Here is a 26,239-nt window from a genome sequence, read left to right as displayed (position 1 = left end):
CAAATGAGCAGCAGACTTCCTGACCCATAGCTCAGTCTCCGGTTGCAATCCTATGAATGCATACCTAGGAGTAACCCCCATTGAAGACAATAGGACTTACCTCTGAGCAAACAGGCACAGGGCAATTGTGTTAGCCATTCTGCTACACCAGCTCTAAGAACAATATTTAAAAATGCACTGGTTGTCGTCCTGGTTCATGCCTCTTTGTGCGACAGGGGGGTTAAGAGAGAAGAGAAACATGTTGGCATTTTTCCCTTTAATTTTTTTTTCTAAGGGAAAGTACGCATGATAAAATCTCTCATCACAAGATCTTAGCCTGTGTTTTCCCATACTTCCTATGATCTGTCATCACTTGACTTATTAAATGCAAGAAAAATAAGGGGGAAAGTTGTCACCAGAAAAGCAAAACAGAAACCCAACAAGCAATAGAAGCTACTACCTTGAGTCTCCCTTCAGAAGGCCAACTCAGAAAAGTTGCCCATAATAAGGAAAGCAGAAGTTCTCACTCTGTTCAAGAAAGCTAAATTGCCATACACCCCCATGCTAAATAGGGTAGAACAGAAACAAAGGAGATCTCTGGTTTTGACATACACTTGCACCCCAATCTGTGGAATCAGCATGTACACAATTTATTAGCACAAAACAATATAACAGAGCATTTGTAGACAGGCAGGCAGTGTCAGCAAAGGAGGGGGTAAAAACAGCCACATTACCAAGTTGCGTCTGCAGTTCTTAATGAGCTGGTAGATCGGGATCTTGGCTTCATAATAATACTCATCTTGCAAGTAAAATCCCAGGAGCTCCTAGCAGTGAAACTTCAGTTGCCCTCACACCGCTCCTCCTGCCCCACGTATTCCATCTGCAGAGCAGGCATGCTTCAAGAACGGGAGCTTTCTCAAAAGCATTACTCCTTGCAACAAAAATCCGGCCTCTTCGAGAGGAGTCCTAAACTACTGGAGCTCTTCTCAGCTTTATTCCTCCCTGCCTTTGTGCCAGCACTGTTTGGAAGTGACAGTGCTTTTCTCTTCTGCCTTGCATTGCCGGGGGAGGAGGAACCGTATTTTGAATCTATTCTCCATCTAGGTCACATGGGAAGCAAGGCAGCTGAAAGAGCCTCTTGATCGCTTTTCTCTCGCAATCCTATAATAACAGGTTTAAAGGTCAACCACATTCTAAAACTGTTGATGGGCGACAGAAGGAAAATATGAAGATGAGCCACTGGAGCACCAGTAAGTAGCCAGGGAAGCTTCGCTTGCAGAGGTGCGAGGGTAAATGGAAGAGCACAGAGCATTATGACCCCTTCCTTTTCAGTGCAAGGACTGCCTGAGAACATAATTCTTCACTCTCTTTCCTCCTGATATCTTGCAGCCTTCCTCCCTCCCTCCCTTCCTCCCTCCTTCCCCACTGCTTTCAGAAAGGGAAACCAGCTGCTTAATCACACAAAAAGCTTGAGGGCTGAGTGACATCTGGTTGAGAAAACACCTTGAGATGCTAAACAGGAAGTTAAACTAAAAGGAATGCATGCACAATGGTTGGGGGCTGATAAATCTTAATCTCTCTCTCCCTTTCTCACTCTCACACTTATCATACTGTATACCGTATGTGTAGGTCTTATACTATGCACAGCACAATCCTAATTATTATTTCTTTATTTATACCCCGCCCATCTGCCTGGGTTTTCCCTGCCACTCTGGGCGGCTTCGAACAAATACCAAAAGACATTAAAATATCACAGATTAAAAACTTCCCTAAACAGGGCTGCCTTCAGATGTCCCTGTAACCTCACTTCTCGCAATGAGGGAATGGCCAGAAGGCCCTCGGCACTGGATCTCAGTGTCCGGGCTGAACAATGGGGGGTGGAGATGCTTCTTCAGGTATACAGGACTGAGGCCGTTTAGGGCTTTAAAGGTCAGCACCAACATTTTGAATTGTGCTCAGAAACGTACTGGGAGCCAATGTAGGTCTCTTAGGACTGGTGTTATGTGGTCTCGGCAGCCACTCCAAGTCACCAGTCTAGCTGCCGCATTCTGGATTAATTGCAGTTTCTGGGTCACCTTCAAAGGTAGCCCCACGTAGAGCGCATTGCAGTAGTCCAAGCAGGAGATAACTAGAGCATGCACCACTCTGGTGAGGCAGTCTGCGGGCAGGTAGGGTCTCAGCTTACGTACCAGATGGAGCTGATAGACAGCCGCCCTGGACACAGAATTAACCTGTGCCTCCATGGACAGCTGTGAGTCCAAAATGACTCCCAGGCTGCGCACCTGGTCCTTCAGGGGCACAGTTACCCCATTCAGGACCAGGGAGTCCACCACACCTGTCCGCCTCCTGTCCCCCACAAATAGTACTTCTGTCTTGTCACCTCAATCCTCAGTTATGCTATTTGGAAGCGAATTCCAGAGTTCAATGTGACTTACTCCCAAGTAAAAGCTCATATAGGATTGCTGCCAAGGTCTTGTTTCATAAACGAGTGAGAGCTGTACATGAGATGCTCCATTCAAGATGCCCAGAGGCTCTCCCTTGCAAGCAGCTAACATGCCCAGCCAACAATGAATCATGAACCCCCCTGCCTAAAAGCAATTCCAGCTGAATTTTTTAAAAGTGTCGGCATGTGTAGTTTTGTGAAAGAGATAAGATATGTGTTTTCAGGGTTACGTTCATGGTATGTACATACTGATTTGAAGATGCATGCAGGGAGAGATTTTAAAATGCCATGTTGTGAATCTGCTTTGGAATTTGCTTTCAAAATGTAGACAACGATGTCATCAGCAAGTGATTACATGCCGAGGAACTGTTCCTCTATGCAGGAGTAGCAGTTTACGTATTACAAAGGGTTGGGTAACCTCCTGGCAGTTTTGGGAACGAAACTCAGCTGACGTGTCATGATCTTCTTGCGTCCTTACTTTTTAAAGAAAATGTTAAAAAACAAAGCATGTGGACAATGAGATTTCCATCTGTATCTGGAGGGTGCCCATTAATCTCTGCTAGCATCAGCTGAGGGTTATTGATTGCTATTTTAAGAGCTCCAAAAAAACATGCACCGCGGTCAGTACATGCTATTCATTGACAGGAATGATCCTGTCTGCCCTCCGGGCTTATGCCAATCATCTGTATGCAAATTGTTCCATAACAGCAGAAAGAATTTTAATGAGGCATCATGCTCAGCACTCTCTTCATCGGTCTCCCAAGCTCCCAAATACGTTTAGTGGGCGATGCTTAGAAGTTTCAAAGGGGAGCCTCGTTTCTTAGTCAAAGAGCCTCCAAGAGAGCAGGACCAACAATAGACTGTTAAACACAGGGATAGTCAAGGGCCCTTGGAAACACCCGAACCTGTGCAACTAGACCACACATAGGAGATGTGTTAGCATTCTCCCAAAGGATTTGCTGTTGTTTTTTAATTAAGGTTTTAAAAATGCTGGGAGATAGCTATTTAATCCACAAGCAAGGAAATGAAGGCCTAGGAGAAATGAAGCATCTCAGTCTTGCTCCCAGGACTCTCCCTAGGCTACGCCCTTGCCTTGGCCATGCCTCCTCCACAGGACACACCCTTCACTGATCCATATCCATGTGCTTCTCAAGTGTGTTGGTATGTGATAGTTTGCCTTGCTTGTTTGGATGGGGAATGGGAGGTTAATTGATAGACGATAAGATTATCAGTGGCTACTAGTCAGAAACTGGGGAAGAACAGTGGGAGAGGGCTATTGGCCCCATGTCTCTTTTGTGAGCATTCCCAAAAGCCTCCAGTTGACCTCTATAGACACAGGATGCTCAGTGACAGGAACAAGCCAGCAGTCAATCACACTGAGCACGCTGGAGTTAACTCTTTATTAGCAAAAGAAAAAAGGATCTGCACAGGAGTGTCCGGCCTGATGAGCACAGCGACTCATCTCTGGCAGGTCTTGCTGCCATGAAGCAGTTGCTAAGAGTGAAGATCTCTACCTCCCCACAGCTGCCTAATTCCCTCCCCCACCAGGGTTTTCCCCAAGCAATCGGAATCTACACCTGCATGAAGCTAACTTTTTCTCTACCCTCTTCATGCCTCAACTGGTTCTGCGAGCCCAGGGAGGAGGGGAGCTCATCATAGCAGGAAGGGGAGACACCCATGACTCTTCACCAGCCAGACTAATCTCTGACACAAATCCCCCCCACACTCACTAAGCCTTGTTACCTCTTCAGCTTCCTACTCCTACTCCTCCCAGTCTTCTCCCTCTGACCACTCATCATCCCACCACCAGTCCTCTGGCTCTGAGTCTTCTTCCTGTAGGGAAGTGTTTTTCAACCAGTGTATTGTGGCACCCTGGGGTGCACTGAATGATGATCAGGGGTGCCGTGGGCAATGTCCCTCTTTCCATCCTCCCTCATCTGATGCCCTTTTGCGTCTCTGCCTCCCAAAGGCTTGAACAGCTGTTTGTTGCAGCAGCCCTGGCTACAAGTGCCCCAGGCAAATGGTTTCTCTGGGATTGGCCAGGGGTGCTTCCCTGGCCCCTGTGGGAAACTCAGCAGTGGCCAGAAGATTGGAGAAGATCAGTATACATCCCAATTCCAAAGAAGGGCAGTGCCAAAGAATGTTACAACTACCGCACAATTGCGCTCATTTCACATGCTAGCAAGGTTATACTTAAAATTCTACAAGGCATGCTTAAACAGTATGTGGACTGAGAACTCCCAGAAGTGCAAGCTGGATTTCGAAGGGGCAGAGGAACCAGAGACCAAATTGCAAACATGTGCTGGATTATGGAGAAAGCTAGAGAGTTCCAGAAAAACATCTACTTCTGCTTCATTGAATACACAAAAGCATTTGACTGTGTCGACTACAGCAAACTATGGCAAGTTCTTAAAGAAATGGGAGTGCCTGATCACCTCATCTGTCTCCTGAGAAATCTCTATGTGGGACAAGAAGCTACAGTTAGAACTGGGTATGGAACAACTGGTTGGTTCAAAATTGGGAAAGGAGTACAACAAGGCTGTATGTTGTCTCCCTGCTTTTTTAACTTATATGCAGAATTCATCATGCGAAAGGCTGGACTGGATGAATCCCAAACCGGAATTAAGATTGCCGGAAGAAATATCAACAACCTCAGATATGCAAATGACACAACCTTGATGGCAGAAAGTGAGGAGGAATTGAAGAACCTTTTAATGAAGGTGAAAGAGGAGAGTGCAAAATATGGTCCGAAGCTCAACATCAAAAAAACTAAGATCATGGCCACTGGTCCCATCACCTCCTGGCAAATAGAAGGGGAAGAAATGGAGGCAATGAGAGATTTTACTTTCTTAGGTTCCATGATCACTGCAGATGGTGACAGCAGTCACGAATTAAAAGACGCCTGCTTCTTGGGAGAAAAGCAATGACAAACCTAGACAGCATCTTAAAAAGCAGAGACATCACCTTGCCGACAAAGGTCCGTATAGTTAAAGCTATGGTTTTCCCAGTAGTGATGTATGGAAGTGAGAGCTGGACCATAAAGAAGGCTGATCGCTGAAGAATTGATGCTTTTGAATTATGGTGCTGGAGGAGACTCTTGAGAGTCTCATGGACTGCAAGAAGATCAAACCTATCCATTCTTAAGGAAATCAGCCCTGAGTGCTCACTGGAAGGACAGATCCTGAAGCTGAGGCTCCAATACTTTGGCCACCTCATGAGAAGAGAAGACTCCCTGGAAAAGACCCTGATGTTGGGAAAGATTGAGGGCACTAAAAGAAGGGGACGACAGACGACGAGATGGTTGGACAGTGTTCTCGAAGCTACGAACATGAGTTTGACCAAACTGCGGGAGGCAGTGGAAGACAGGAGTGTCTGGCGTGCCCTGGTCCATGGGGGCACGAAGAGTCAGACACGACTAAACAACAACAACAACAACAACAACAACAACAAAGGTAAAGGACCCCTGGACAGTTAAGTCCAGTTAAAGGCGAGCCAGTGTTAGACAGCTTTCCAGGTCATGTAGCCAGCATGACTAAATCGCTTCTTGCGCAACGGAACACTGTGAGAGAAACCCTACTGCACGGAAACACCGTTTACCTTCCTGCTGCAGCGGTACCTATTTGTCTACTTGCACTGGCATGCTTTTGAACTGCAAGTTGGCAGGAGCTGGGACCGAGCAACGGGAGCTCATTCCATCGCAGGGATTCGAACCGCCAACCTTCCGATCAGCAAGCCCAAGAGAATCAGTGGTTTAGACCACAGCGCCACCTGCATGGTGGCCCAAGTCTTTTAGTCACTAAGCTGCCCCAAGTCAAGGTCCATTGCAACAAGCATGTGGACCAGATCCTTCCAAAGGAGAAGATCAGGGATTGGAATATGCCAGTGAGAAGCCTGGCCGCAGCTGTGTGTGGCCCCGAATATCTAAACACTGAAGTTTTCCCTAGAAGAGAGAATTTGGCATGACGGAGGGTGCGAGCAACAAAGCCTCTCGAGCTCTAAAGTACAGTTTTGGAACACATGTGGCATGCTTGCACTGAAAAATGCATTTAAACAATTTGTCTGAAAGATTTATAAACCCACCATATTAATTACAGATAATTAGCAGAGGTTTCTCTCTCTCCCACTACCCCTCTCACTCTGTTATTTACACTGATGCCAACCTTGACCTTTCGCAGCATAGCAACACTTTTTCAAGGTCTTCCTCCCTCCCTTGTACTCCTAGCTTTGCAGTATTTTTCACTGTAGCTTGCGAAAACCTATCTTTAAACATTTCTGGAGCTTACGACAGTTCTTTGGACACCTACTTGCAAAATCTGGTTTGTTTCATAAAAGTTTCCAAAATCCAGTGTGTTTAAAATAAACACAGAATAGTATGCATTAAAAATAGAATTTGTAGTAGAAGAAGAAAACAGATACAGTTTCTTGCTGGTGGGATTTTTTGTTTTTGATGCAGCGTGATAATCATTGAAATAAGCCCAAAGGTCCCATCACTATTTCCAACAAGCAATTTCCCACCCCCTGTTGAGATAGTTAGCTTTTCTTCCAGGGTTGTGGAACATATTAGTAGCCATTTGCTCCTTGTGGTAACCTAGTTTGCATGGTCTCTGCTCAGCAGCTACTTTTTTTAAAAAAATAACTCACAGTGGTATTGCCAGGTCAGGACTTTGGGGGCAGAAGTCAACAGTCCCACTCAGCGAAAGAAGCAGAAGGCCTGGTTTGCCACATTTTGAAGCAAGCAAAGTAATAAGCATCACAATCTAGTAGAGTCTGTGACACCATTAAATCAAGAGTCTAAAATTTACCTGACGCAAAGAGGTCAGGAAAAAGTAAGTGTTTAATGTTCAGATAATTTGTGAATTGTTTGCAGCCACCACAACCCCCTTTGCATAAATCACTGTTCAGAGAAACCTGGGCAATTATGAGTTCTGGAGTACAGACATGAGCCGATGGGGAGAACTGCAAGATTTATCGAGCAAATGTATACATGTTTACACAGAAAACAGCCTCGCTAAGTTAAATGTGACTCACTCTCAATTAAGTCTGTATTATAGGACCGAGTAAATAATAATAATAATGATAAATTATATGCCACCCATTTGATTTGGTTGTCCCAGTCAGTCTGGGAGACTTCCAACAACTTAAAACATCAAACACAGTAAAATATCAAACATAAAAAATGTCCCTATACGGGACCGCCTTCAGATGCCTTCTAAAAGTCAGATATTAGTTTATTTCCTTGACATCTGATGGGAGGACATTCCACATGGCGGGCGTGACTACTGAGAAGGCCCTTTGTCCAGTTCTCTGAAACCTCACTTCTCCCACTGAGGGAACCACACTTACTTGGGAGTAAGTCCCAATAAACACCACAAGTCTTCAAAGTGGCTTGTACAGGACTATACAGTGGTACCTCTACCTACAAATAACTCTACTTACGAATGTTTCTACTTATGAATGGAGCTCTGTCTGCCATCTTGGATGCGGTTTAGATAGGATTTTTTCTACTTACGAATTTTTAGATAGGATTTTTTCTACTTACGAATTTTTTCTCCCAATGCATTCCTATGGGATTCGACTTACAATTTTTTTCTACTTACAAATGTGCGTTTGGAACGCATTAAATTCATAAGTAGAGGTACCACTGTACTATTAGTTGATTATTTGGTTAGATTAATCCATTAAAATACTCTGATTGATCAAAAATGTGTTTTGATTCATCAGGCAGCAGGTTTTTTTTTTAAAAAAAACCCCAAAATTAACACATTTAATTAAACCATGGTGAATAGTATACTATAATCTTAGATGAAGATTCCCCTGCCTTTCACACATTGGAGGGAATTCCTCTCCTAAGATGGTGCCCGGCAAGGAAACATGCACTTCTCATCCAAAAATGTTTGGCAGGACATTCCACTAAATGTAAAGTACCATTTGATTCTTTTAATAACTAGTGATGGCAGGGGATGGACGTGGAATCGTTTGTGTGCTTCACTGACCACTGACCTCAGTCCCTCCCCATCATTAGCATCTGCACCATCCTTTGCCAACCTGGTACCCTCCAGATATTATTTGACTACAACTCTCATCGGACGCAGTCAGAATGCCATTGGCAAGTACCAGGTTGGTGAAGGATGACCCGCTTCATGGTCCCTTCTCAGCCTCCAAACAAACATATGGGCAAAGTCCTACCTATAGTAGAAGGGGAACAGAGAGAGTAATGCTGGAATCCCCTGTAACTGCTGGACTCACAGTTGTAGCAATTGCTGTGGCCTGGGATGTCCTCAGATCAGGGCTTGGTAGTGGATAGTTGTTGATCATTCAAGACTTCAGAAGAGGCCTCCACCAACCGCGCTATCACCCAAAAAGTTGGCTGCATCCAAACAGCTCGAGTTTTTCTTGCCTGGGTAACTGGTGTCAACCACTTTAAAAATCTTCAAAATGTCTCTAGAGCTCCCAACTTAGTGTTTCGCCAGAACAATGTTACATTGGAGGCCCTGAGTCATTGTGTGGGGATTAAAGTGAAGGAACCAATTGTTGGCTAGTCCCACTTTTTTTTGCTGCTGCTGCTGCTGTACTCACCTGCCACAAAGGGGAGATGTTGCTCTCAAGGAGTTCAAATTAGGAGTGTGGGGATGTGTCAAGGCCCAGTCAAACTTGGTGCTGACCCTGCCTCAAATGCTGTTCCTTAATAGCTAATAGATGGCACACACAAAAATTCTAAGGAACCATCTTGGCTGGGCTAGAACTGAGGTGCTCCCTTTAACCCAGAAGTGGGTGAAGTCTCAATATGTCCAAATCAACATAGGGAGTAAGGCGATTCCCTTTCAGAAAGCCAGCAGGACTGGTTCAGATCAGAAATAACGTCCGGGACTTAGGCCACCTTGGACTCCTGATATAAAACTGCATATGTGAATGATTCCCCCCATGCCTAGCCTGTAGATGAATAATAATAAAAAGCAGACAGAAGATTTTCTTTCTTTCTTTCTTTCTTTCTTTCTTTCTTTCTTTCTTTCTTTCTTTCTTTTTGAATCAGCAGCAGTCGCTTTTGACCTTGCTGATCAGGAGGCACAACAAACAGCAAAGCCAATTCACCTTTTCCTATTATTATTCTATCAACCGTGAAAGGCTGTTTTTTTCAAATGGCCTTCTCTAATTAGAAAAGTAATTTGAGAAAACATGTTGTGTACGGTTTGCGACAGTATTTTACTTTTTGTTTTAAGTAAGGATCACTCCTAGATTCTAAAAGTTCCCAGGCACAGAAGAACACATAGATATGAATGGAGCACCCACGGGGAAGAGAGCCTGCCATTTCATTCCCACGAAAATGAATGAAAATCGCACACATTTCATTCCTGTTTTGCACAGGAAAGTTTCTACTGGACCTTGCCCTTCTGTAATTTGGGTGGAATGCTCAATGTACACATTCCTGCTTGTATCCTGCCTTTCAGTTTCAAAAGGCAACCAAATACAAAAAGCAAAGGAAATGAAAATACAGAATAAAACAACTACAAATTCATAAACTCTAATGAAGACATCAACAAGATTAGGACAGTTAAGTGTTGATTGCTTTTAACTAATCCTGCATACATTTGCCCAAGAGTAATTTCACCAAGAAGCAAATTAATTCACTGTGTGGAATGCTCCTGTTCAAGATTCCAGCCAGCCAAAACATCTTCCAAGACATTCCCTTTCATTCTGCCATTCCCTGGTCATTTGCCCCTGACAGATTCCCATGATTGATGCTGGGGGACTTTTCTTTGCCTCAACATACCGTATCTATGAATCCAGTGCAAGAGGTTGTACATGAATGAATGAATGAACAAGCAAACAATATCACCATGATTCCTCAGAGGGTAATGATGCAGATCAATGCAATAAGAGGGAGAGTACTATTTCACTCAGGATCTGCTTAAGGGTTTTCCAAAGGCATCTGGTTGGCCAATCTGAGAACAAAATGCTGGGCTAGATGCACTTATGGCCTAATCCAGCAGGTCTCTTACATCCCTAATAAAGATTCATAATAAACACGAAGAAGAGGAAGGGCAATACAAAGTATAAATAGTTGAAAATGTAGTTGAAAATAGTTGAAAATGTAGTATCTTAGAGATACTGCTTTATTTATCACATTTTATATGTTACTTTCCCACTGACTGAAATTAGCTGTTGAACTATTCACTGAATAGCTCACCAGGCCTGGTGGGTGTGTTTGTGTGGGTGTGTTAGATTTTAGGAACCTTTAGCATCTAACTCATGGGTCAGCAAACTAAGGTCTGCGGGCCGGATCAGGCCCAATTGCACTCTGGATCCGGCCTGCAGATGGTCCTAGAATCGCCGCTTGGATCGGCGTGATCGTTCAGGCTGCACCATTTTTTTTGCAATTTTTCGGGCGCCATTTTCCTCCCTCCCTCACACACACCGCAGCGGCGTCTCCTCCCTCCTCCTGGCTTCTCCCCGCCCTGCGGAGGAAGGGAGCTAGGCTTTGATTGGTGCCAGCCAATCCGAAGCCTCATCGCCCGCGTGCTGAGGCACAGCCCAGACTCGCGACCTGCCCGCCAGCCTCTCCGTCTATGGATGCGCTGTGGGCATCATGACAGGTGTGTTTCGGGGCTTTGGCTGGAGCTTGGTGCATCTACTGGCACTCTGGAAAGCTGGCCCGGAAAGGAGAGGCGCCACCGCTGCTGCTGGCTCTCAACCAGAGGCAGAGTGGCGGAGGTAGGAAAGTAGGGGGAGGGGCTGGGGGAGAGAGAAAAGCCCCCCTCCGCCGCGTGAGTGTGTGCGCGCAGTCCGGCCTGCCACAAGATCTGAGGGGCGGTGCATCGGCCCACTCCTTAAAAAGTTTGCTGACCCCTGATCTAACTGTACCTTTCCTGGTGAAAGGCTTGAAACTTTCAGAAGAATATGGACTAAGACAGAGACTTTACGTGGGGAAAAGTGTAAGCAAACATCTGTGACGACATCCCTTTGCTGTTACTATAGGAACCCACTTTAATGGGCAACATCTTCCCTTTTAAAGGATGCGACTAAGAGACATAGCTAAACATGTTTGAATTCCAGACTCAAGGCCCCTGAAAAATCAATGCAGAAGACTGTTGGTATGCCGGTGTTGAGTAAACCATTGCTTGCTTATGAGCTGCAATTAATGGGTAACCTTCCACGATTGCCTTATACCGGGGAACACAAGAAGCATCAAGAATTCAATCAGAATGCCGTGATCTATTCTTTCCGCCCCCTCCCAATGCTAAGTCACACTGCTCAAGAGGCACAAAGGGTTTAAGGGCAAAAGATGGCATCCAGCAAATGTTAGTCACAAACAAATCCCACTGAAGTCATCGAGACTTAAAATCCTACACACGTCTCCTCAGAAGTGAGTCCCCCGTAGATACCTGGGGGTTAAGGAATGCAGCCATAACCACTTCAATCTCATTGCAATAGGCCTTATGTAGCTTATAACCGCTTCCTGGAATATGCTCTAGGACAGGGGTCGGCAAGGTTTACCTCACCTGGGCCAGTTCACTCCAGCGGAGATCCCTCTGTGGACTGGGTCGTGCATGCGCAGCCACGATTTTTGGTGTCTGCACAGACATGATTTATGGCACCTGCATCTGCGCAGAGCGTCGGTTTAGCACAATGGTTTAGCGTCGCAGCGGGCAGCTCAGTTTGGGGATGGCTAGGGGGCTGGTTAAACAACCCCCATGGGCAGCTTGTGGCCCTTGGGCTTAGGTTGCCTACCCCTGCTCTAGGGGACCAATTGCCAATTTCTTGCTAAAACTACATGAAGCAATATTTCATTTCATCAAAACTTTGTTGTTGTTGTTGTTGTCATTTGAGCCCATTCAGGGGCTAAACAGCAGAATATTATGCATAAATATGTGGGGGGGGGGCAGCCCCAGGATGAAATTACTCAGGGAGAGGAAGATAACAAAGGCATCCCTGTTCATACTATCAACAATGGGCAGAGGTTTGCTGACCAGGACCCCATAGGAGGAATTAAGGAGCAGGAAGGTAACCAAGGAGGTTCAGATGACTGCCACGTTCCATTCCCACCTTACTCTTTAACAATTTTCTTATAAAAACTAGATGGCAGGCACCATCTTAAGAAGGAGTCTCTCTTTCCTGCCATCTTCTCAGATGCACGTAGATCATCTAAAAATAAGGAAACCGTTCTTCCTGTTTCAGAACAACTGTTTTCACTAACTGATGAATTAACTAAAGCCCATACAATCAAACAATTAAGACTGCCTTCCTAAATGCGGTGCCATTCAAATGTTGTTGAACTGCAACTCCCATCATACTTATTGACCTTTGGGATGATGCAAGTCCAACTACAACACATCTGGTGGGCACCAGCTTTGGAAGGGCCAAACTAAGGCTTCTTGAACCGGAATGGCAGAGCCTACTGTTTTCCTGTGAAAAAAGTACAAGCCACAACCCAAACAGCGAATTTGCAGAGTGTTCAATTAAGCTTGACAGGAGGAGCCATGTTCTTTTCCCATCACAACTGGTATGTATGTTATTTATATCTGGAGCGTTGTTCAGACTATATTTCTGACCTCCACACTTTGCCAAAGAAGTCTTCCTGAAGTGCAAGTGAGTCTTGCCTGAGAACCTGACCCTGGCAATGGGACCAAGCCAGACAGAGAGGGTAGCCAACTGCAAACTATGCTAATGAGCCAGGCCGAGGTTATGCCAGCTTGAATTAAGCATTAAGAAAGACAGATGTAACGCAGAACATTCATCTTGGGGGTATAAAGAGTGTGCTCCAGATCTTTCTTCCATTACCTCTTTTTTTTTAAAGACTTTGGAATATCATGTTGAGTTTTCTGTGGCAAGATGTCAACCTTGGCATCCTCTGAGAATAGCTACTGCAGATGAATGACCCCACAGTGGGTTTTCTGGGCATCCAGACTGAGATTGGGGCTGAGGAATTGGAGCAGCAGGGCTATGGGAAGCCAGCAGGAGGCTAGCTCAAGTTGATGAGGTCACTCTTGGGGGAACCTGAAACACGGAAGGTATCAGGCATGCCAGTGCTATTGTACTAGAAAAAACAGTGCTGGAACTCACCTTTGTTCTCTTACAATGGCAATGGCAACCACCCGAGAGGAACCAGAACTGAGTTCTGGAGAGTTCTGGCTGGGGGGGAAAAGCCTTGAAGTGCACCTCACAAGACTGGCAAGGTTGGACAACTGCCAGGACTCCATGACCAGCAAAAGGAAGGGCCTGCCAAAGCAATGCCATCCTCACTTTGCCTAGAACAGGTAAGGTCAGAAGATACGCAAGAGAATTCTCCGTTTGTACACCTCAGTTCTCCAAAGTTGCAGAGCCCTAGAGAAAGTGCCTAACCCAGCGCTATCGTCATCATTTTATTATTATTATTATTAAATGTATTTATAGCTCGCCTTTTCCCAAGTTGGGACTCAAACTGGCTTCCAACATTTGAAAACATCATTATAGAATGCGAAGTATTTAAAACAAACTAGCCAAAATACATCAAGACACATTAAGAACCAGCAATTAAAATCCAGTTTTCCCTGGCAGCAGCCCAGTGATCGGCATCCTCTGCACCTTAGCTTTCAAAGGTCTGTCTGAAGAGGAAGGTCTCAGTCAGCCAGTGGAAAGAAAACAAAGGAGTAGCCAATCTAACCTCGCGTTAGAGGGAATGCCACAATATGAAAGCAGCCACAGAAAAGGCTCTGTTTCGTGTCACCAACAACTGTGCTCCTGATGTGATGGGACTGAAAGAACGTGCTCACCTGAGGACCTTAGCACCTGGTCAGGTTTTGTATAGGGACATACGATCATTCAGGTAGCCTAGCTGTGTCCCTCCAGATACTGCTGGATCCCCATCAGCTCCAGTATGGCCAATGGTCAAGGGGAACAAGAGCAGTACAGTCATACCTCATGTTGCGTCCACTTCAGGTTATGTTTTTCAAGTTGCGTTCCACAGCAACCCGGAAGTATCGGAACGGTTACTTCCGGGTTTCACCGCTCGCGCATGCGCAGAAGCACTAAATCGTGCCATGTGCTCAGACGCAGCATTTCTGGATGAGAGTTGTGGACGTGCCTCCAGGACGGATAACGTCCGCAACTCGAGGTTCCACTGTAGTTCAACAAGGAACGACTTGTGATCCCTAGCCCTGTAAGTTTTCCAAATTCCTGGAGCAGAGAATGGAGGGTTTTAGAAAGGCAGGTGGGAACAGTCTACACAGAAGTTCTGTGGGAGGATTTCAGAACTGATAATCTTGCAAGAATGCACCAAGGAAATCTGTCAGGAGGTCCAATTCCACAGCACCCACTATTTCCCCACTGCCTGCAGCATCTTGTGAAAAAGTTGTGTGTGTATGAGCGTTACATGTGTGTGGTAGACATGATTCAATTAACTGAGGCTGACCTCAGTGGTACCCAGGCTGCAGGAAAGGGAGCTCAGTGCTAGGGACATGCTTCTTACACTTTAAAAAAGGCAGAACACCAATCAATTGGTGAGGGAGTGACAGTTCAAGGGAAGAGCATATACTTTTGAGTACATAAAGCAGGTACAAGTATTTGCAAAGGCACAAAGCTTAATGGATGACCTTGGGGCAGTCACTGTTTCTCATCTTAACCTGGCTTGTTGTGAGAACAAGGGGGTGGGGGCTGAGAATTGCATACCATGCGCTCCACCTTGAGCTTGCTAGAGGAAGGGCAGGCTAAAAAATATAAAATAATCCCATATACTAATAAGAAGCTCATTCGCTGAGAGGATTCTTACATAGTCCTAAGAGTGGTCTCAGCAGGTTCAGGGGAGCGCCATGATTTACAGAATGTGTGTGTGGTGTACCTCCTTCTGCAAAAAGAAAAAAGAAAAGAAAAGAAAGAGGAAGGATGCCCTATGACAGGCCTCCCCAAACTGCGGCCCTCCAGATGTTTTGGCCTACAACTCCCATGATCCCTAGCTAACAGGACCAGTGGTCGGGGAAGATGGGAATTGTAGTCCAAAACATCTGGGGGGCCGAAGTTTGGGGATGCCTGCCCTATGAGGACTGAGGGTGCTTAGTGAATGCTGACTGACCTTTGTCAGGTGGAGGCAGGGAAGAAATCTGTTGATCAATACATACACATACGGGAGACACTCAGCAGCAGCAGCTGCACGTAATGTAATATCCTATTTATTAGGATCAATTAACAGTCACGGAATAGATGTTTATAGAATGAATTCAACTTGTAAAACACACTGAACTTTAACAAAAGATCCTCAGCCAGCTTAACTGCAACATTTAGCTTTTTATTAGAAATGCAAACTATCTCACACAGAAATATTGCCAGTTAGGCTGCTGGTGTGAAGCAAGAACTCCACCAAAAAAGAAGAAAGGATCCAGCCCCTACTTGATCATTTCCCTTATTACCTGACTGCTTCTGTGCCAGCCTTTTGCCAAACTGGTACCCTTCAGATTGGCAAAGTCTGCTCCATGTCAATCTGACACAAACACGAAAGCTTAATTATGACCCGATTCACTTGCCAGAGGAAAGATAATCCATCTGTTATCCTGGCTCTTCAGCAGATGACATCATTGGTTGTCAGGAGCAAGTCAGCAGTAAATCACCCCAAGCCAGTTGGTGTTAACTCTTTATTAACAAAAACAGGAGCTGCACAGGAGTGCCAGGCCTAATGAGCGCAACACTCATCTCTGGCAGGACTTGCCCTCTTGAAGCAGTTGCTGAGACTGAAGGTACCCACCTCCCCACAGCTGTCTCCTCTCCAGGGTTTCCCCCCAGCAATCTGAGACTGCGCCTGTGTGGAGCTAACTGCTCCTCCACCCTCTTCATGCCTCTCCTGGTTCTGGGAGACCAATGGGGTGGGGAGATTGTTCCAGCAGGAGGGGAAGACTCCCTGGTTTCTTCACCAGCCAGACTCATCTCTGCCACTTTGCATCTGGCCTCTCCTGCTTCAGCTTCTGCCTCTGATTCTGGTCTTCTCTCTGCCACAGACTCTCCCAGCTCACTAAGCCCTTCAGCTTCTGACACCTGCTCTTCCCAAGTCTTCTCTCTCTGAGCCATCATCCTTCATACCCTCCAACATTTCCCCAATGAAAATACAGTAGGGAGTCCCATTCCATAACAATATTTTTTTTCTATTTATACCTCACACATCTTACTGGGTTGCCCCAGCCACTCTGGGCAGCTTCCAACACATAAAAATAATGATGATGATGATAATAATAATAATAATAATAAACATTAAACAATAAAAAAACTTCCCTATACAGGATTGCCTTCAGACAGCTCAGGGTTTGGATAATTCTGTACCTTCCAACATTTCATGAAAATAGGGACATCCTAAGGAAAAGTGGGACATTCTGGGATCAAATCAGAAACCAGGATGGCTTCTCTAAATCAGGGATGTCCCTGGAAAATAGGGACATTTGGAGGGTCTGATCCTTTAGGGGTTCCCCAGCTGATTCCTCCCACCATTCCTCTGTGTCTAAGCAGTCCATGACATTGGTACTGCTCAGGGGGGCATGATCCTGGAGCATTTCCCTTTCACCATGCCTGTTTGTCCACCGAGAGTTGTGAACGCTGGAGTGTGTTATTTCTCAATGCTGGAGCATTGTGAGACCTTTGGAACAAGGAGGCTGGCAGAACAAGGCTGAGGCCAGATGTACCTCCAGGATGAGCTTCAGTTACCAGCCTTTCAAGTGAAACTTGAACCTGCTCTCTGGTGGTTCATACAGTAAAAGACGGCTGGCAACAGCATGAACGGATGGATGTGTTTTTGAAAGAGAGATCTGATCACAGCATGCTCCATTTGGCTAACGCAACAGAGGAAGTAAATGCACCATCTGTGTCATATTAAATAACACGCCCGCACATCAACAATTAGCAATATTTTGCCATATTTCGATTTGACGAATGTCAGTAATAAGCCCACTGAGCCCAGTCTTCCCTCCTCTGACAATATTTTATTTAAAAAATTCAAGTAGATTTCAAGGACAGTCTGGTTCTACTGGAATAATTTTAATTTTTTTTTTTTACTGTGATGAGTAGTATAGAGTGGGTAGGCTTTCACCCCTCCCTTGGGGCGAATCTATTAGGGTGGGAATTTTCCAAGCAATAAGCCCCCACATCCAAAAACTGGTTGAGAAAAGGAAAGCCCCTAGTTCCCAGCCCCGACTCCATCAGGGACTAATGTCAAGGGAAGATAGAAAAGGTAATCCATATTAGTTCACAGCAGAGAGAGGTCGCATTTGCCCCCCACCCCCGCAGATGTTCTTGGACTCCAATTTGCAACGTGCAAGTAAGTTGGCTTGAAAGTTTTGTATGAGGGACCATGCACGTGATCCATATAGTTTGCCACTATACAGCATGTATTTATTTTCATAAAATGTATACACCACTTGATTGTAGGAAAAAACCTTCATATCGGTTTACGAAGAGAATAAAACAATAAACTTGTCAGTAAAAATAGTTAAAAGCAACTATTTAAAATATTCAAAAAAATCAGAAACAAACTAAGAATTAAACACACAACAGCATTCTACATATCTGGGTAGGCTTGTCTAAACAAAAATGTTTTTAGCAGGCGCCAAAAGATTATAGTGAAGGTACCTGCCCGATATCAAGAAGCAGGGAGTTTCAAAGTGTAGGTGCTGCCACACTAAAAGTTTGGTTCAATTTCAAATGATATCCATGTTTGCAACATACGCAGTTTCTGGATCAGCACATCAGAGTGGAGACTTTGTTAGGAGTTTGGAAAGTTGCTTATTCCATATTATTATGTTTGGTATCAACAGTAATACCAAGCATTGTGCAAGAGGCACTCAAAGCATGTCACATTTCTTATCTCAGCCAGCTCCACCACCTGCAGGGAAGAAATGTATTATGAGCCCCATTTTACAGACAGAACAGCGGAGGGTTGAGGCTACCCACTGATTTATGCCTAAGCTGAGGTTTTAAAGAGTGACTCTGAGCTCATGTCCTTAACCAACGCACTACACCAACTCTTGAGTCTTCATTTAGCTAAACAGCTGCATTATACATCTGCAACTTGGGAGTGGGCATCCATTTTTAATATATATGCTGCTTTAATCAACCAAGAATAGTACCTACAACTTTAAATAGTTGTTCTTCATGGCAGACACTCCCTGGTCACTGCTGCTTTGTAGAGAAAGGCAGCAATTTATTTTTTAATTTTATTTTTTATTAAAGATTTATTGATTTACAAAAGTACAGTATGTGCAATGTCTCTGTGCGCACACACACCCTCTCTCTAGAACGAGAGAGAAAATTGAGATGACTTTTAATGGGGAAAATAGCTACTAATGACTTCTATCAGCATTATACTACTGTACAATCGTACCTCGGGTTACGACCACCTCAGTTTGCAAACAGTTCGGGTTACGTGAAAATCGCAAAAATCGCGCTTTGCGCATGCGCAAAATGGCAGCACCCATCGCGTTCGGGTTACGAACTATTTGGGTTACGAACTGCGATCCGGAACGGATCGCGTTCGTAACCCGAGGTATTACTGTACTGTACTGTATACCAGCGGCTGGGAAGCAACAGCAATACACAGCATACATTTGACAGTGCAATCTCATTCATATTTACTCAGAAGAAAGTCTCACTAGTTTCTATTGAGCTTACTCCCAGGTAAGTGGATACAGGATTGGAGCCTTAATGGTTTTTATCACTTTCACAATGACTAGTGCTAACCAAACATTAAAAAGCACCCCAGTTGACTCAGTTTCCACTTATATCCACGCAGCCCCTAGAAATTATGTTACAGTACATGCTGAACTCGTGTCAACATGTTTACCTAATGTATTGGGTATCAGGTCTGATGTTTGCTCTATTTATAGCAGCCTTGTTATTGAAGTGAAAGTCATAAACAAAGCTTTCACATTTAAAACAATGTGTGTGTGTGAAGGTAGGAGGGGGAAATGAAAAAAAAAATATCACAATCAGCATTTATTTCTCTAAAGCAAGTTTGTACTTTGCACTTTGTACGGTTCCTATCCATTCCGAAAGACACTCAAATGTTCTATAAGACAGCACCATATACCAACGTATTCTTTTAGACATCAGATCCAACAAACATTTTAGGACTCCTCCCTGATGTTCTTTATCCACACTAGCCACTGAATCTAACAGCAGGTGTAGATAAAAATATGTTAGATAAAAACACCCCATTCCCACACTACATTCCTGCCACATTACCACATTTCTTATCTTTACCCCCCCCCCGCCCCAGTAAGAGACACACAGCTGACTGTCCATGAAACACACAATACTTTTTTAAAAGGCCTTTTAAAGTCTTTCTGCCAATCAAACATTTCCTCCTATTTCAAACAACAGCACATCTGTCAAAGGTCTGCTACCCATTTCTAGAGGTGCAGCAAAGTTTATGGGTGGTCCCTGAGTAGAGATATTGTGCTGGAAAAAGGTGATTACATTTCTTAGCCATCACAGCTCAGAGGAAAATTAATTGAAATGTCACTTGCATTTTTGTAACATCGAGGCAAACTGCCTTCCAGCAAGGGATTGTTTTCTTCAGGGTTTCAAATATTCCAGACACTTGCCAATACACCCAGGATCCTTCTAGGGGGTGATCACAATTTTAATTAAAGCAAAACAGTTTCCAGGGAGGTGCGGGGAACTAGAAAACATTGCAGTCTAAATCAGAGCTATCACGTTCAAATGGCTTACTGAGATTGAGGTTGAATCCTGACAAGACAGAAGTACTGTTTGTGGGGGACAGAATGCGGGCAGGTGTGGAGGACTCCCTGGTCCTGAATGGGGTAACTGTGCCCCTAAAGGACCAGGTGCGCAGCCTGGGAGTCATTTTGGACTCACAGCTGTCCATGGAGGCGCAGATCAATTCTGTGTCCAGGGCAGCTGTTTATCAGCTCCATCTGGTATGCAGGCTGAGACCCTACCTGCCTGCAGACTGTCTCGCCAGAGTGGCACATGCTCTAGTTATCTCTTGCTTTGACTACTGCAATGCGCTCTATGTGGGGCTACCTTTCAAGGTGACCCAGAAACTACAACTAATCCAGAAAGCAGCAGCTACCGTAGATTGTTGACTGGGAGCGGCCACCAAGACCACATAACACCGGTCTTGAAAGACCTACATTGGCTCCCAGTATGTTTTCAAGCACAATTCAAAGTGTTGGTGCTGACCTTTAAAGCCCTAAACTGTCTTGGTCCAGTATACCTGAAGGAGCGTCTCCACCCCCATCGTTCTACCCAGACACTGAGGTCCAGCACCGAGGACCAAGTTACAGGGAACCAGGCAGAGGGACTTCTCGGTATGTGGCACCCGCCCTGTGTAACGCCCTCCCAGCAGATGTCAAAGAGAAAAACAACTACCAGACTTTTAGAAGACATCTGAAGGCAGCCGTGTTTAGGGAAGCTTTTGATGTTTAATAGATTATTGTATTTAATACAGTGGTACCTTGCCGGACGAATTTAATTCGTTCCGCGAGTCAATTCGTTTTGCGAAAAATTCATCTTGTGAATCGCGGTTTCCCATAGGAATGCATTGAAATTTCTTTTTTTGCCCATAGGAACGCATAAATTAAATTTCAATACATTCCTATGGGAAACCGCGAATCGCAAGACGAATTTTTCACAAAACAAATTCGTCTTGCGAGTCACCATCAGATCGCAAGACGCATTCGTCTTGCAAAAAATTCGTCTTGCAGGGCATTTGTCTTGCGAGATACCACTGTATTGTGTTGGAAGCCGCCCAGAGTGGCTGGGGAAACCCAGCCAGATGGGCAGGGTATAAATAATATATTATTATTATTATTATTATTATTATTATTATTATTAGGCCAAGCTGCTCACCAAGTACATGCACAAGGCTCTACAATCACCATTTTGCACCAAACTCCTCTGCACTCATTGTGATAAGGAAAGGCGCCAGCAATGTGACTGCTGCTAAACTACACCATGCTTACCCAAATCCCCTCACCCACACAACTGCCAGCCTCCCTCACGGGAACCTCACCTACACCCCTCAGCTGAACTCCTCTTCAAGTGAGCCGCCTCCTCACACACCACTGCTGGACCTCCAAAATCCTCTCACATGCCAGAGGCCACTAGCACTTTCAACTGCGTCCAAATAGTGTCAAGAGATGGCACATTATCTACATACCTTGAGGTTTGCATTGCTAATTTAAATAGAATAGAGGAGACATATCTGGACATAAGAAAGTGCCTTATACGGAATCAGACCATTGACTCCATCTAGCTCACACTGACAGGCAGCAGCTCTATAGGGGCAGACTGAAGACATTTCCAGACTACCTGGAGATCCTGGGCATTGCACATGTATGCAAAGCAGGTGCTGCTCAACTGAGCTATGATCTCCCCCCCCCCCCAGGTATGGAGGTATAGTAAGCAGCAGTGTAGTGGGAGAGGAATGCAAGGGAGCACAGCTCTGAAACTTATTCCAGTGCAAGAGGAATGATCTCATCTGCGCCTGTGGGATTGATAGAGCCTCTTTGCTCTGGCAAGGGAATGAGGTAAAAGTGGGGCTTTCAAGTTAGTTTGCAACATATTAGCATACAGAAAATCAGAGAATGAGGAAAATAATCCTGCAAAGGCTGAACTTCTCTTTGATGATGCTCCTCTTTCACATGGGCCATTTAAAGAGTAACATTTCCTTCTGAGGTCCTTTACATTTCTAACTGAAAGCAAAGGGTTGTTGCATTTCAGCTGACTGTTGATTTTCTGTTAAAGCTCAGTGCAGTTTACTGGGTGGATACTGGACTTTCTCTCAGATCGCTCCCTGAGGGTCCGGTTGGGCCCTTATATGTCTAATATGCTTAGGACTAACACAGGAACACCACAAGGATGTGTGCTTAGTCCGCTCCTTTATACTCTTTATATGTATGATTGTGTTGCTGCCCACCCTAGAAATAGGGTTGTCAAATTTGCAGATGACACAACCGTGATTGGGCTCATCTCTGATAAGGAGGGTGAAACGGACTATAGAGATGAGGTGGAGCGGCTGACAGAGTGGTGCAGAGTTAATAACTTGCTCATAAATACAAAGAAAACAAAGGAGCTTGTGGTGGACTTTAGGAGACAGAGGAACAGGGTCCAGCCACTTTTGATTGACGGAATTTGTGTGGAGAGGGTAACGTTTAGATTTCTAGGCATTGAGTTACGGGAGGATCTGTCCTGGAGTGTTAATACAAGGGGGCTTGTGAAGAAGGCGCAGCAGAGACTGTATTTTTTGAGAATTTTAAGGAAAAAGCATCTTCCACCAAAGCTGCTGCTTGGCTTCTATCACTGTGCCATACAGAGCGTGCTCACGTATGGTTTATGTGTGTGGTACGGAAGCTGTACTTCTCAGGATAGAGCAGAGCTGTGAGGAATTATTAAAACAGCAGAGAGCATTATTGGCTGCTCACTCTCCACCTTAGAACAAATCTACACCACCAGGTGCCATAGAAAAGCACTAGACATATCAAGAGATCCAACGCACCCTGGTCACCATTTCTTTGAGCTTCTGCCATCGGGACGGAGATATAGAACAATGCAGGCAAGAACGAGCCGTCTCAGGAACAGTTTCTTCTCTAGAGCGATTTTGGCCTTAAATGGAAAGCCTGGACTTTGAAGTCATCTTATTTTACTTGTTATTTTGTATTATATTTACTGTATTTAATTAGGTTTTGTAATTTTGGATTATGCGGAATGCTTTATCTGAGTGGATGTAGCAACCGAGTAATTTCATTGTTCCCGCAAGGGGACAATGACAATAAAGATATCTTATCTTAGTTTACCATTCGAACCCATGAAGTATGAAGTAAAGAGGCACCGAGTTCAATGGGGCATATTCCCAGGTGGTGATACATCTAGTCCTATTGAACTATGCATAAGATTACCTCATACAGTGAGGGGGGGGGGAAGTATTTGATCCCCTGCTAAATTTGCCCGTTTGCCCTCTGACAAAGAAATGACCAGTCCATAAATTTAATGGTAGGTATATTGAAGCTGTGAGAGACAGAATAACAACAGGAAAACCCCCAGAAACCCAGAAGACAAAAGTCAGAGATTGATGTGCATTATAATGAGTGAAATAAGTATTTGATCCCCTGTCAACCAGCCAGATGTCAAGCTACCTGGTATCTTCACTGCATGTAAGGAGCTGAGATTAGAAGCACCTGCTGTCAGGGAGAGGCCTTACCTGTAATCCCAGCTCTTTACAGTACCTGTACAAAAGACACCTGTCAACAGAAACAATCCAGCAGATTCCAAAGTAGCCACCATGACCAAGACCAAAGAGCTGTCCAAGGATGGCGGGGACAAGATTGTAGACCTGCACAAGGCTGGTCTGGGCTACAAGACTATTGCCAAGCAGCTTGGTGAGAAGGTGACAACAGCTGGTGCAAGAAAATTGCAAATGGAAGAAACACAAAATAACTATCAACCTCCCTCGGTCTGGGGCTCCATGCAAGATCTCATCTCGTGGAGTTGCAATGATCAGGAGAACGGTGATGAAGCATCCCAGAACTACATGAGGGGAACTTGTCAATGATCTCAGGGCAGCTGGGACCATAGTCACCATGAAAACAGTTGGTAACACACTACGCCGTGAAGGACTGAGATCTTGCAGAGCCCGCAAGGTCCCCTTCCTCAAGACAGCATATGTACAGGCCCATCTGCAGTTTGTCAATGCACATCTGAATGACTCAGAGGAGAACTGTGTGAAAGTGTTGTGGTCAGATAGTTGCATAACAAGATGAGACCAAAATCGAGCTCTTTGAGAACAGGGAAATATAGAAATTTCTAAATTCTAGCACTTAAAAAAAAAAAAGCTGCCTGACGAGAACCTTTTAGCTTTCAGATTGGTGATGGCAGTTGAGTCCATAGAGAGGGGGCAAAGGACCAAAATTAATCTGAAGCAGGCAGATTGTTTAAGTCCATTAGTTACATCTGTGGCTCAGAGCAGCTGGAGAATGGATTGTTAAGATGCCAGAAGAAAACAGCCCTCCCTCCAAAAAAGGAACTTGGAGAAGGGGAAAGCATGAATTGGCCTGCTCAGTTTACAGTAAGCATCCTGGGAGGGAAGAGTGTGATTGGAGAGAGATTTGCTGTGAGGTTCAAAGCACCTTCCCTCCACTTCACAACAAATAATCCTGTCTCCAGAACTAGCCCTCTTAAAGAATTCTCTATACGAGTTAACGAAACACAAGGCATTGTGGTGGTGGTACCTGTGGTTTTTCCAGGGTTCTAAAACATGCAGGGAGCCTAAGGAGGAGGAGGAGGAGGAGGAGGAGGAGGTGGTGGTGTAGTGGTTAGAGTGTTGGATTTCACCCTGGGAAACCAGGGTTCAAATCCCCACCCAGCAATGAAACTCACTGAGTGGCCTTGGGCCTGCCACTGCCTCTCAGCCTAACCTACCTCACAGGGTTGTTATGAGGAAGAGGAGAACCACATACCTCAAGCTCCTTGGAGAAAATGGTGGGATATAAATGAAATCAACAATAAAAATAATACAAGATTAGGAGGCCCCCCACTTCACAACTCACAGAGGTGATCAACGGTACTGTGAGGGGGTGGAGCCTCCCACAGTTATATCACCATTAAATGCTCACATCTAATAAATACAAAGTTCAGCAGGCAATGACCTCAGAGGGCAGGGAGAGGAAATTGTTTCCTCCATCCCTTTCCCGCTCCTGAAATGCATCCCTTTCCCCCAAGGCGCTACAAGACTCCCTTTCCAGGCTGACTGGGGCCATGAGAAATAAACCCTTCTTTTAGAGTGGGGATACACAGCAACATTTTGTTGCAGTTCCCACTTCTTCTGTATGAGAATGAGTGCTAGTATCTCTTGCCATTGAGTTTAGCAAAGGCTTTTTGCATTGTAAGATGCAAGGCTTGATGCTCTTTTGCTTACTCTCGAATCTCTTCTCAAGTAACAGAATACGCCAGAGCAGAAGTGGAAAGTAGATCGGCTCCAAAAGCCAACTATTGTGATATGTTAATTTTTAGAAGTTTATTGATACTGACATTGTCATTAGATATTTCAGTGACGTGGAGAGAACTGTGAGTTGACGAAGGCAATGTTCTTGGGTTACAGCGAAGCAAAATATTCTGCCACAGTTCTCAAAACATAACCCAAAGGATGAATGAAAGAAAAGAGTCTACAAAATTATATAAAAGTTCCAGTTCCTGCATCTCATTTTCAGCCATGAAGTACACTTAAAAATTTCTCTATTTGCAGATAATGAAATACAGTTATCTCTAAATTCTGCACTATATCCACACCCTGCCCAAGCAACACCTCTGGCAAAGTCTGAAAACCTTAAAAAAAACCCCGAATACACTTGATAGACTGTGTTACATTCAAGGATAAAATTCAAATTTGAATATGAATGGCGATTGAACAATGTAATCTCTGGAGAGGAGAAGACGTGGATTGGTCCAGAGGGCATCTTCTAACTCTGCCTGCCTGCTTACCTAACGTAGCTACCATATTCTGTATTTTCTTCAAGTAGTCCGAGGAAATGTAGATGAGTCTCTCCCCAGCCTGCTTTATGCTCATGACAACCCTGTGAGGTAGGCTAGGCTGAGAGACTATAACTGGCTTAAGATTCACCCAGTGGGCTTCATGGCCAAATGGGTATTGACCCTCAGTCATACGCCAACTATACTATACTACACTATGCCAGATATGCAATTTCTCTATAGTTGCATTAATTAATATACACTCTGACTTGAGTTTTTCTCTCTGTAAAGAACCCATCTCAGTAAGTGCTTTCCATATTGCACATTATTCCTGGACTGGGATAAATACACAGGGTTTTTCTGCATCTAAACACACCTCCGCCA

At 44.7% G+C, this 26,239-nt stretch overlaps 1 protein-coding gene across 9 annotated transcripts in view; it reads right to left on the bottom strand.

Moving 5' to 3' along the window:
• The window catches only part of PDE4D (phosphodiesterase 4D), a 632,406-nt gene that overhangs the window by 160,623 nt on the left and 445,544 nt on the right, over positions 1-26,239 (bottom strand). The window contains exon 1 of one of the 9 annotated variants that reach the window (XM_035100839.3): positions 714-1,327. The exons of the other annotated variants lie outside the window; for them this stretch is intronic. Coding sequence (XP_034956730.1) covers positions 714-778 — 65 coding nt within the window. The 5' untranslated portion in view covers positions 779-1,327. Of the gene's footprint in view, positions 1-713; positions 1,328-26,239 lie in introns of those variants that run through there. 9 annotated transcript variants of the gene reach the window in all.

The sequence above is a fragment of the Zootoca vivipara genome, chromosome 10 (genome assembly GCF_965207765.1).
Source record: "Zootoca vivipara chromosome 10, rZooViv2.hap1.1, whole genome shotgun sequence".
Lineage (NCBI taxonomy): Eukaryota > Metazoa > Chordata > Lepidosauria > Squamata > Lacertidae > Zootoca > Zootoca vivipara.
Note: the sequence above shows the minus strand (reverse complement) of the source record. Positions and strands in the feature narration are given on the sequence as shown.